At 39.8% G+C, this 13,151-nt stretch overlaps 1 protein-coding gene across 3 annotated transcripts in view; it reads right to left on the reverse strand.

Annotated features, from left to right (window-relative positions):
* Nucleotides 1-10,741: 10,741 nt before the first annotated feature.
* TOX (thymocyte selection associated high mobility group box) overlaps nt 10,742-13,151 on the reverse strand; it is a 218,919-nt gene continuing 216,509 nt past the window's right edge. For all 3 annotated transcript variants that reach the window (XM_039549338.1, XM_010401145.4, XM_010401144.3), the window contains one exon: nt 10,742-13,005. In XM_039549338.1, coding sequence (XP_039405272.1) covers nt 12,969-13,005 — 37 coding nt within the window. In that variant the 3' untranslated portion in view covers nt 10,742-12,968. The remainder of the gene's footprint in view (nt 13,006-13,151) is intronic.

A 13,151-nucleotide genomic window follows, 5' to 3' on the forward strand; every position in this document is an offset into this window, starting at 1 on the left:
TTGCTGCTTGCAGAATTGATGCATTTCTGGTTGGCATATAGCAGACTCTTCAGTGCTTTGGGATTGAGATATCACTACAGCCATGAGTCACAAAATGAAACAAAACATAAATTTGAAATTACTTATAAGCTGCATAATTTATGTTGATCAGAGTTTTCAGATATGGCCTTTTTCATATTATGAGTCATGACTTGGGATAATAATTCACATGGCTGAATTTAGTGCTACTGATAATACTTAGTAGAGGGAAACTATCAAATACTTAGTCTTGATGTCTATTGTGTTCTCCCATTAGTTTCCTTCAGTTCACACTCTATGTTTGGCACAACCTACATTAAAAAATGCTATTGCATTTACAAAATTATTTTTACTATCTCAGAGAGATAGCTTGCAAACTCAAAATTGAAACTAAAACTCCTTTCCTTTCACATTTACATACAACTCCAGAAGTGGCCCTATCCCATCCCAGAGCCACAACACACAGATCAGTTTGCATTAAGAGATGAGGATTTTGTAGCCTGTTGGAACACATGGCAGGAAAGATAGGGAATGGGAACAGGCTCCTTAGGGGTGATGGTCATTGTGTGGATGGTGCTGGGGTTGTCATGGTCTTTTTCATCCTCAAGGACAAAACTAATGGGTTTCTGTAGGGAAATGGACTTAAAACCATACTTAGGCCTGGAGTGAAGAGGAACTTCTTGACTTCAGCAAGGAGATGTCCTGCCTAACCAACCTAGTGGCCTTCTATAATGGAGTGACTACAGCAGTGGACAAGGGAAGGCCTACAGATGTCATCTACCTGGACTTCTGTAAGGCCTTTGACAGAGCCCTGCACAACATCCTTCTCTCTAAACTGGAGAGACATGGATTGGATCGACGACCTGTTTGATGGATGAGGAATTGGTTGGGCACCCCATGTTGGACATCCCATTCCATTAATGGAAACATTCAAGGGCAGGCTTGATGGAGCCCTGAGCAGGAATCAGATCAGGATGGGGCCTGTAGCAACCTGATCTAGCAAAAATTGTCCCTCCCCATTCCAAGGGAGTTGGACTAGGTGACATTTAATATGCAAGCTATTCAGTGATTCTATGATTCCAAGAGAGACCTCTCAAGTGAGCTACCGCTTAAGAAACACAGATATATCAGGGTCCAACACTGAAGTGGTGAAATAAGTTATTTGGCAGTGCTGCTACACCTTTTAAATCCCAAAGATGTGCTGAAGTGTAAGATAATTTTTTTACCTGAGCTTTTTTATCCCTGTTCAGGCCAAACTTGCTCATATCCAGAAGTCATCACAGGCTGTAATTCTGTAATTTTTTAAATCCCCATGGAGACCTTGCTGTAGCAGCATCCTCTGGAGAGAGGCAGGTTCTCTGCATGGCCCAAAGCAGGTGGAACAGTCACATGTCATATTGCAAATTGGATGCTTATTCCATTGCGAGCCCTTCCTTTGTGTGAGGAAAATTAAATCTCTGGCTTGTCTAAGGACAAGGAAGGCTGACTCTGTTTTGAGGACAATAGCGAATTTTGTCTCTCTCTTGAAACACAGCTTCATTCATTTTAAGTGTTTGCTTCTGTGCCTTTACCTATTTTATCTGTTTCCCTTTTGAAAAACAGCATAGCATGGAATTAAGGCATTCATTGAATACCGTTCAGTGCTTGGCTTCGCTCATACATTTCTGCAGTCTATATTGGTTTTCTACTTTTTTATTCAGTTGTGTTCAAAACAATGGCAAAGTCCCTTTAGTTGTGATGATAGAGAATGAGGTCTTACTTGAGAAACACCTTCTTAGGCTTCTTGACTTGCATGTGTCTCTCAAGAGGACACCTTCTGATTCATTTTGGAAAGGGCATTAAAATCTCAAGATCAATTTCTTTTCCCAAACAAGATAAAAGGAACCATTTGGAAAGTAACCAATGCAGGCAAATCAGTTACAGCAGATTGTTCAAAAGATGAGTTACATTGCTTTTCTGTTTGCAAATGTGTGCCATGAGCCTGGTGTTTAGAGAGATGAGCTGGCTGTTTCTGGATATGCAGCTTATTCATGAATGGTTCATTGTAATTCAACTCACGGCTCTTTCGAGGGCACACAAGTCATGGTTTGGGTCAGTTTTCTCCAACTGGATACACATTATTCTTTTAGAATCTGTTTCCCTGATATAAATATTCATCACGACAGAATCACTGTAATGACTATTTGCTGCTGTGATGAGAGAGTTCCCTTAGAGCACAGGGGGGCGGGGAAGGCTGCTCACCCAGAGGAATGTGCTGAATTCCATACAATTGGAATGCAATTCTGTAAAATACCAGCCATGGGGATGGTTCTTAGTCTACTTAAGTTTTAAATGGCACATGATAGTTAATTTTTCAGGTGTGACTGAAAAGTTAATTTTTCAGGTATGACTGAAATAGTTGGCAATGGCTGATGGCCCAACTTCAAAGGCTGATGACCCAGTTGACTTCAAAGCACAGAGAGGAAAGATCAAAAAAATGCTGGAGGAGAAGGATAAATGAAGATGTAACTCAGTAGCTTTGCCCATCCACCTGCTGCTCCATTGGTGTGCTGATGCAGCATTTTGGGTGTGGAAATCCCCCAAAATGCACTTATTAGACTCCTTACCAGGCTGTGAGAGATCTCCTATAGTCTGAGTGTCTGCCATACTCCTGCGGCAGGTGTCTGAGAGGCCAGGCAGTGGGGCCAAGGCATTATGGTGGAGCAGGGTTGCCAGAGAAGGGACAGACTGACCCAAAAGGAAATAAAACCCTGAAACCTTTACCTGCTGTCAAATGGAAAGCTGAGGGTCATCAATGACAAAAGGAGTTCACTAACTTTTGACCTTGGCAAATGGATCTACGTCTCACAATCCATTGAAGAGCATCAGATGGGACAGTTACCTATTCCTGGTGTAAAAATCTCTGTGGGGCGGAGATATCTCATCTAGCCCTCAGTATAAGTGATATGCTTATATCTGTTTGGATTATTTTGTGAGGAAATAAATACCACAACATTCCCATTTGCCATTTTCCTATCTAGATTTTTATCTTGATTCAGGAGGCACACCATAAAAATAAGTCTTGGATCAGCAGGTATTTCTGACCCATGCGTTATTTCATTTGCTTTTATTTCATATCACAGGGGTTTGTGGCTGTCTTGGCCTGGCTTAGATTTTCCTGGTGCTGTTCATTGAAATGTTTTATTTTCCACCATTGCCTGTAGGCACTGACATGGATTAGCCTTGGCAGCACCATGCAGGGGGCTTACACACCCTGATGCTCACTAATTACAACCTCCTGAACATCCTAAGAGCTATAACAATACAGTGATGTATATATGAAGTCACAGTCCATCAGTGTATTGCCCCTGTGGTGTAAACCCTGCAAGCAATGTACTCAGGACTGGAAATCCCTTTATTCCACGGAGAGTTTTGTTCTTCTGAGTGGTTTCTATTTACATATGCTCAGGTTGTCTGAATGTCCAACAGAATGTGATACTACACCAACCCACATCTTGAAGACAGATGGGCATTTTATTTCCCTTCTTCTGCTCCATTTTTTCTTGCTTTTGACTCCCTTACCTTCTTCTTCCCACAGCTACTTGTCAACATTTTTTTTTATGGCACAGTACCTGAAGTGCCCAACCCAGGAAAACACATGTAAGGTTTATTTGTTTGTTTTAAATCTCTGTGTTAACAGGGCATTTTGCTAAATACCTGCCAGGGTCTAAATGTGAGTTCAGCCCCCTAATTGCTGGTGTGTGTATTGCTGAGTTACAGGTGATGAGGTGCAGTGCAGGGGAAGACAGTAAATTCAGTCCTATGTGAAACTCCTGAACTTGATGCAGAGGATCTGTCAGAGCTTTGGTCCCCTGCATTTCTTCAACCAGCTGATTAACTCCTACTCAGCAAAATTATTTCCCAGTGTAGGCATAGGTATTTAAGATCTCCATACGTTTTAGAGAATTAGGCAAAGGAGAGAGGATTTTTTCCTACATAATAAGGCCCATGGAGGTACTGATCCTCCTCCTCTGGCTGCAAAGGGAGGCCAGCACAATCAGCTTCCTAAGAGCATGCCTCCATCAGGTGTTACTGTTAGGTCCTATTGATCTGCAGGACCAATGGCTGGGTGCTGGACACCCCTGAGCACCTGGAGAGCCCTGCTGAGATGAGAGAAAATGGCACATAGTGTCTGGTGTGGACCAACCATGATGACCATGAAGAGATTCTGGTGTTTCTCATGCTCTGCTTCACTCAGTCCCAAAAGATTTCTTTGAGTGATATAGGAAGACATTACACACTTAAAATGCCTCAGGTATGCCCTCCTAACCTCCCCTCAGCATGTGCAAAGCAGAGCCACATTAATTTCAATGCTAGGGGGAATTTCCTGTCTCCGGAAACTGGAGAGGATTTTGCGTGTAATGGCAATTAGAGTTTCCAGTAGTGAAACTCCTCCAGTTTTCACACACTGAATGTATTCTCCAAAGCAATGACATCAAGACAAAAAAAAAAAAAAAAAAGGAAGATTAAGGGTTTGCATCATTATATTTGACAGAACATATACACTACTTTTGCAGAGATTGAAATAATCATGGAAAGTTGCAAACACATAAAGGTTGTATGAACAGATGCATAAATCAAATTGTGAAGTAATTTTAATGCACTTTTTTGGACATAAATTCTTTTAGAGGACTCATCAACCACTTTCTGGTATGAATTTTGTTTAATGGTAAGAATGATGATGATTAAAATATTAGACACCAGTGAAAACTTCTCCACTTCTAAAAAAAAAAAAAACTATATCTAAGCCTTGAGGCAAAAATGTTAAAAATAGACATTTTTTGTATGAAACTATTTGCATAAATGAAACTAATAGGTTTTTATCTAAACCATCTGGTGGAGGAAAAGCATTAAAGTCACATACTGAAGCCCACAGAGACTTATTCTGAATGCTATATGTTAAAAAAATTTAAAAAGGAAAACTGTATCTTTTCCTTCATTTATCTGAGGCCTTGCTCTTCAGAGTCCAAGCTTTAACCAGTTAGTTTTGCTTTGGCAAAACCAATACACTCCTTCTGGTCTTCGCTTAAAATTTGTGCTCCTAATAATGCAATCTAAATTCATTTCAGAAAAGTGATTAGTGGATTAGCATTTATGGTTTGCTTGGGAGGTTTTTTCTCCCCTTAAATAAACCTCTACAGGAAACTCAGATACAAATGACATTCACTTTTGTTTTTTCTGTACATGTAAAACCAGACTGCAAAACCTCAGTTTAAAATAGCACAATTTACTGTAGCACAAGCTGTGTAACAGGAAGTAACCAACTCTCACCCCCTTTCACAATTTGAACCAAACAACCATGATCTGCTGGGCTTTCTTTCGATCCTATGTGTAGGGGGTTTTGTGTGAAACTGAATCACAGACTAGCCTGGATTGGAAGGGATCTCTGCAGGTTTTCTGGTCCATCTGATGCCTACAGGCAAAGCTGGTACAACTTAGAAAGGGCTCTTCAGGGCTATCCTGTTGACTTTTGAGTATCTTCAAGTATGGAAACCCCACAGTCTCTTTGGGCTCTTGTTTCAGTGTTTTCAACCTTCCCCATGTGCTTATTTTTACCCTAATATCTAATCAGGACTTTCCTTATTTCAGCTTGTGTCTGTTGTCTCTTGCCATTCATGTATGCCTCCAGAAAGATTTGCTCTGTCTTCTCTACAGCTCCACTGTGCAGTTACAGACTGCAGAGGGAACTCCTCTCCTTGAGACTGACCAGATCCAGCATTCTCAGCCCTCCACCTTAGCCCTGTGTTCCAGTTCCTGACCATCATGATGGCCTCCTCTGGATTCACTCCAGTATGTCAATGTTTTCCTTGTATCAGGGTCACTTCTGGAAAGGGTCCTGCTTCTGGAGTCATGTTCCTTCCCAGTCTGAAGGTGACAACACTACAAGAAGATAGGATGGCCTATTTCTGACTTTTGCTCAAATTGTCCTCCCTTGAGAGTTTAGAAATACTCAGCCTTGAAAATCTATCAGCCATGTACTGCAGAGGCATGACCTTCCTGCTGGGAGCTCATTGTGCATCTGCTTCCAGCCTGCTTGCAGAGAGCAGCTTCTGCTGTGGATGCAGATGCAGGACAGTCCCACGCAGCTGTCATGACTCTCTCCTGGTGAGTCTTATCAGTCTTCTTGGTGGAAGAAATATGTGTTTGTATGGTGCTTTCTTAGGTCTGATGTAGAAAGGCAGGTAAAAAGCTTCATTGAGTTCTAGGCAGAAATTCTGGAAAAAAAAAAAAAGAGAAATAAATCAGCTTGAAGGATATGAATGATATAGTCAAAATTCCAGTCTCATGAGCTTTGATATTTTAATCAAGGATTCCAGGAACCTAAAACCAGAGATTACTCAGACTTCTTTTTATTTTAATCTTTTAAAATTAATTTAGAGTTAAGTTCAAAAATAGCACTCAGCTGTCCACATATGACTTAAAAGTAGAACTGCTGAAGACAAATAAAACCTGGCAACTTCCCCCTTTTCATTATTTGTAAAATCTCACCTAAGTTAAAGCTGCCCCTCTGGACCTGAGCACTGCTTCACAGATTTTGAACTTTAGTTATGACTAAAGCAGAAGACTGTTTTTCAAAACTCTCAGATCTTAGCTACCTTTCCTCTAAATTACTCTGTGTCCCTGGGCACATCACTTACCTCCTTTCATATTCATCTCTTTAACAAAACCATGTAGCACATGCTTGTATGCCAGAGAACTGGAGAGGCTCAGCTCATTATTTCGAACTCTGAGCAAAACATGAAGGCTTCCTCTGCTAATTAGGGCATCAGCCTTATTTATTCAAGTGGTGATATGTTTTTGAATGAACTTTGGATCTTCATGTTGCTATCTAAGCTGTGCTACATAGACAGCAGGAAAAATCTTTCTTGCATCTTCAGTATTTAACAATATGACTGTACTGATGGCACAAACATGGATCCAGGTGTTTCATTGTGAAGAAAGTTGGAATTACAAAAGCAGCCTGCAGGCTTTGTGTCTGCAAAGGGCTTATGCTGCCACAGGTATTGTGCTAGCACCCCATGTGCCCCCACCCCCAGCCCACATTGGAAAGGTTTTGGACTTCTTTCACTTTCCACTGAAACTGAGCACTATGGGAGCACCAAGGTCAGCATATATGCTGTGCATAAAGCTGGGAAATTTTTGACTGCATGCATCAAAGTTTGAGAAACCAGAATGTTCACTAGATGTTTTCTTTGTCTTCCTTTCTATTTTATTTTTTTTGAAACTACTGGAGCCAGGCCAATTGTAAGGCAGAACTTCTTAGAAAGCAGTTTAGAGCAGCATCTGAAATGGGTGATTCTTAGAGCCTTCGGAGACTTCTGCATTACAAAATGTGTGCCCAGCCTTCTGTGAAAGAGTGGCACATGGAAGATCACCTACTTGTATGTTTGATTTAGCTAAAGAACACAGTTTATAAAGATAACAAAGACATCCATCCTTGATCTAATATTTTTTTTTCCCCAGGAGGTTGTGTATACACTCTGCTGTTTGGTAAATTCAGAGTTCAAAGGAAAAGTATTTTGGTTTGAGTTTGAAATTTTATGACCTAAACATCCAGCCTCTGGACATGGCTCTGAGTTCTCTGGTTCTGCCTGCTGTATGTGCTCGGTGTCTGCTGTCTGCATCCTCACTGCTCAGCTGGCCGGCAGTCTGGAAAATGCTGATGTTCTAAGGGTTACTGGATTACAATTGTTCTTTGCAAACAAAATTCACATCTGTTCTGACAACTTATTTCAGCCTGATGCAACTTGAAAAGGTCGAGATTAATCCCAGAAAATCAGACTTCTATTTGAAAGGCCAAATCAACTTTAATTGTAACACATGGTTATTTGTATTGGCATTTAGCTGCAGCCGTTTATCCTTCTTTCCACTGGTATTATTTGTTTCTGAGCTTGCTACTAAAGCCTACAATGCCAGCTGAAATGTTTTAAGTAATGTAACAAAAATAACAGCTGACATCTTTCCTTTTACAGGTTTTACAGGTTTCCAGAGTGTTTTGTGTGCATGACTTTTATGACTTTTGTTTATCAGCAGTCTGGGTAAAAAAAGTCATAGAAGAAAATGTTGGTTCATTTTATAAAGATTAATGGCGTCTACTGTACCCTCCTATCCTGCTGGCTTTATCCATCAGAGCCTGAGGGGATGAACCACTTGCTCTGGAGTTCTGCCTCCTATCCAACTTTGATCCCAGACGTTAAGGGATTTAAAGCCCCTACACATAACCCCAGTTGCAAGCTGTGCTTTTCCATGTCGATGAGGTGACTAAGAGCAGCACCCCTCCCCTAGGCGTGGTGTAACACCTCTCTAACTACCCTGCTTCTCCTGGCAGCTGCTATCAGCTCAGCCGTTCATCCATCAACTGATAGCTGAGCTCTCAGATCCCCTGAAAAGTGACAGGATGAAAGAGACTGATTTGGCAATACTTTGCTCTTGCTGTTTGGCCTGGAGAAAGATACTCTAAGTGGTAAGATTGTTTAGCAACAGCTGGCAAGCACCCGGGTGTGAGCCTGATTTTCAGACATGACAAGCACTTATAGGAATGTTGCCAGATACAGCTGTTTAAAAGCCTTAATAAACAGCAAGTCAATACTAATCTTTGCCAAATTAATCTTTTCCTTGACAGCCCATCAGAGCAATTATACTCAGACTCGTTGTAAACACACAATTGTCAGAGGGTAAGGACCTTCTCTGCAGTATACTGTGGGGTTTTGCACACAGATTGTTTTCCAAATAGGTAGGTTTCCTTTTCCTTTCCTCTTCCTCTCTCTTTCTCTTTTTTTTTTTCCTCCTCTCATTTTATTTTCTGGCCGATTACATGATTGCCAGCTTGGTGTTACCCTGAAAGAAATTTCTTTGTAAAGTGTCTATCGCAGCAAGTCCTTAATAGAATGTGAAATGATGACAGTCACAGGATCCATGCAGATGCACATTTGCTAGTGGGTTTCTCTAATTAGGCAGTAACTGTGACAGACTCTGAAACGTTACAAGTCATTGTTCTCACTTGTCCTCTTGTTGGTGAAGCAAGAGCTACATTTGAGATGTGATTTAATGTGCTGCTGGGTAATAATAAAATACATGGATTTGCAAAGAAAAGCAAATGGTATCTGTGAGACCTGACACAAAGCACCTCCTATTCTCCAGGGTGCTCAGCACCTCCTGCAACACTGCCATCATGCTGCTGTACTCACCAAATAATATTTTATTTCAATGCAAAAGGGCTTGAAAACACCAGAAAAAATAATTAACAGGGTAATTGTTGTTCATCTGTCTGCCTGCCTGTCTATCTATCTAGTGTTCTTGTCTATATCTCTGCCTCTATCTGCAGCTATATCTGTCTCTATACCTACCTATCAATGGGAGTCCAGGGGAGTAACTCCTGTATTGGCTACGTAACAGCTCTTTAGCTACTTCTCACAGTGTGTGCAAAATAAGGATTTTTACCTACTCCATTTTCCCCAAACACAGAAAGATATCTCTGTGGATCTGCCATGTTTACAGGACTGGGTAAGAAACAGGCAGACACAGACTTGGAGATGGTAGTTCAAGGTGAGATGATGTCTCAAAAGGCTAAGGAAGGTGGTAAGAGCATGTTTTACCTTCCAGTAATGAGCTCTTTTATTGTTGGGTTTCATGTTTACAGAGGAGCCTCACAGGGAATATTTGGCAGAGACGCCACTGGAATCAGGAGCTGGTATTTGGTGAGAGAGAGAGAAGTGGGCATGAATGCATTACATTTCCCTGTGAATGGCTGGGGCCCTCTATGAATACATTACTTACTGCCTGTGGATGAATGTGAGGGGAAAATCCTATGGCAGGCCCGTTTGAATTGGAATTTGGCTTCTTCTGTCAGAGGTAGCAGCTGGATGAGATTTCTGCTTGAACATATGTGAGTCTAGGGATAGAGAGACCAGGATATCTCCTGTCACCAAAACATGGCACATAGAGAGCAGCAGTGAAATCAAAGAGCCTTTGCTTTTCAAAACCTCTGCTCACCTTGGTGCAAGCAGATGGGATTTACAACCTGCAGAGTGCATATGTCGCCAACTTTGCATTTTGCCCACCACATTTTAAAAATAATTTAAAAATATATTAATTTCAATGAATGGGAGACTATTTCCTTTGGTTTCTATCACTCTGACAGATGTTTTTATCATATTTGCTTGCTGTTACTGTGTTGCTTCCATGTGCAGGTCGTTTAGTTCCTGAGGGCTTTCTCATTATCATGGTTAGGACAGATGGTGACTTACAACCAGTGACTGGGGTGTCTGTGTTACCGTGGTGCCTAAGGCACAGTGCTGCAGCGAAGGATGGGACATGTCTTCACCGGCTCCAGTGGAGTTTCACCTGCTTACAAAAGGATCCCAACCATCTATTGGCAATTTGTATCTGTCAGTACTCAGCCAAAAACAAACAGCAGATTGCCCATGGCTGGCAACCATTTCTTTTTCCCAAGGTCAGACATGAGGAACTGACATTTATGCATTGAAGCTGGATCTTTCTTTTGGAAAAAAATGGTTTCAGTATACCCATGGCGAGAACTGCTGCTCTTCCAGCACAGTTGTCCCATCTGAACAGAGCCCGGACACAGGACCACACTCAGAGCACTGGATGGGTAAAGTGCTGCACAGCTAACACACTGCAGGTTCCCGTGCTTACAGACTGAGAGACACCAATTAGCCAGAGGTTCATACAGAATAAGTATTTTATTCATGATGTATTTTTTTATTTACATTAAAGTTTTCTTGTATTTCGAACTCTGCTTGGATACCGAAATTAACAACTTTATGTGACTGCGCACCTGCTCTAAAAGAAATGAAGATAACACAGTTCTTTCCCATAAAAGAAAAAGGAAAACTGCCTGTCAAAATCAAAGTTGATTTTTCTCATTCCCAGTAATTATCTTTTCTCTTTAGAATTAATATGAGTGGAAAATGTAGTTTACTATAATATAATAAATAGAAGACATTGGGTAATTAGTAGTGCTGATATATTTCTAAAGTACTAAACAGACAAACAATAAACTGTGAATTTAATCACGAGTTCTCATACAGTTTCAAGACAGGAAAATTAGAGCTCTCAGCTACAGTCATTGGAGTAATCACATCTGATCTGCATTATTTATTAGTTATTACATGCCAAGTGATTCTGATTGTACATTGCCTGAAATCATTCAGAAGCAAGCATGCCTTTGTTTCTGTTTTGTTTTATAAAGAAAAATCAATGGCATTGCCTAATGTGTATTCTATCTGAATTGCTTCCTTTATTTCACACAGAAAATACAAATCAGTGGTACTGCTCATTAATGGGACAGGCATCTGGGACAAAATCATCCAGAAATGTATTTTCAGAGCTATCCCTGATCCCAAACATTGACAAAATACCTTTTTTTGGATATTTTTATCCCTTTCCCTGTGGCTGTTGAACTTACCTTTCATTTTAGAATTTATTTCTGATATACTCCCTAAAATTCTTTAGGACCTTTTGCATATATAATAAAATGGCCGAAGCATATTTGGTAATATTTCTTTTGGTAATATGTTTATTCCACTTGACAAATTAACAAAACATGATGAAGTTCCAAGAAGCAGTGTTATGCAGTTTTATTCAGTTAGTTTTGTTGGTTCAAGTCTTAGTTTTGGGCAACTTCCTGCTACAATGCTTTAAGAAGGGAATTACTTAAAATACCTTTTTTTTCTTTTCCTTAACAACCAAAGAAATAGAGAAATAGTTCTTCGTTACCTTCATTTTCTGCCAATAAAGCAGGTTTGTTGTTACATTTGTCACTGTAAAAACTAAATATTCACATCAGTTGTGAACAATTTGTGCCAGCAAAAGTTAAAGCGTCAAAGAAACCTCTTTAAAATGCTAACAAATTTACTTACAAACACCTATATTTATTATTTCATAAATAGGCGCAACAGGTTCCATAAAAAAGATTAAATACAGACACAGTATGAAGAAACAATAATACATAGCCATATGTAGAGGTTATAATTTAGCTGTCTCCAATCTGTTTCTGCATCTAATAAAATATCAGGTAAGCATTTGGCAGTTTTATACATAAAAGGACTTAAATGATGTTTACTAACCAGTACACATAAAGTGATTTTCTGTAAAAAAAAAGAAGCATTTTTTTAGGCAGTACAAAATAAATGTGTTTGCTCTTTATCAACATTAGTTTTTTCTCCTAAGTTTTTTGTGTTTATTTCATGAGACAAAGCCAATATTTTTAATTAATATAATTTGGGACTATTTTACTTTTTTCTCCAAACACTTTGAAAATATAGACTATCAGTCAGTTGTTTAAAAACGAAGTAAAAATATGAATGTTTGCCAATTTTACCCTTATTGTGAAATCAATAAACTGGAATGAGCCAGTTTCAATTACAATTAGCTACAAAAACATTCACATTTTATACTCTAGGAGAGTGTAACATAGATGCTATTTACAAACTTGCTATGACTGCTACATCAAGCCATTTAAAAAGTCTTTAGTAGTTTCATATAAACACCCATTATGAAAAACCAATGGAAAATCCAGGACTTTTATCCGAGACATCTACAGTTGCTAAGGCAGTTACTATCGCAGCACTTCACAGCAAAAACCAACATAAAATCTGAATGGTCCAAGTTTCCTTCAAGGAAGAAGAAAAGCAATGTCCGTTAAAGGATCTCAGGGAAGGGGTGGAAAGGAGAAAGAAAGAGAAAAAATGGGGAAAAAAAAAAAAAAGAAAAGGAAAGAAGCAAGACTATTTTTTCCAGAGTGGGTGACCCACAAGCTCAAATAGTCCTAAGTGCTTAGCAACTTGTATTTTCTAATAAAATGCAGAACTGCCTTGGCTGCATAAAGCAATCCATGATGAAAAGACTTCCCTGCATTCCTCAGTGGAAAGGAGAGGTGTTTCAGATTTTCAGGTAAGGTAGAGTGCTTTGTCCCTCTGCATGCCCCTGTTCAAAGAGAAAAAGAACAAATGTGATTTTTTTTTACATTTGAAAAATTTTTAGTCATATTCTTCAAAAAAAAGAAAAAGAAATGAGCCCCACAACCCCACTGCATGTCATTAATTCCAAGCATATCACTGAAGTACAGCTGC

The sequence above is a fragment of the Corvus cornix genome, chromosome 2, assembly GCF_000738735.6.
Source record: "Corvus cornix cornix isolate S_Up_H32 chromosome 2, ASM73873v5, whole genome shotgun sequence".
NCBI classification, from domain to species: Eukaryota; Metazoa; Chordata; class Aves; order Passeriformes; family Corvidae; genus Corvus; species Corvus cornix.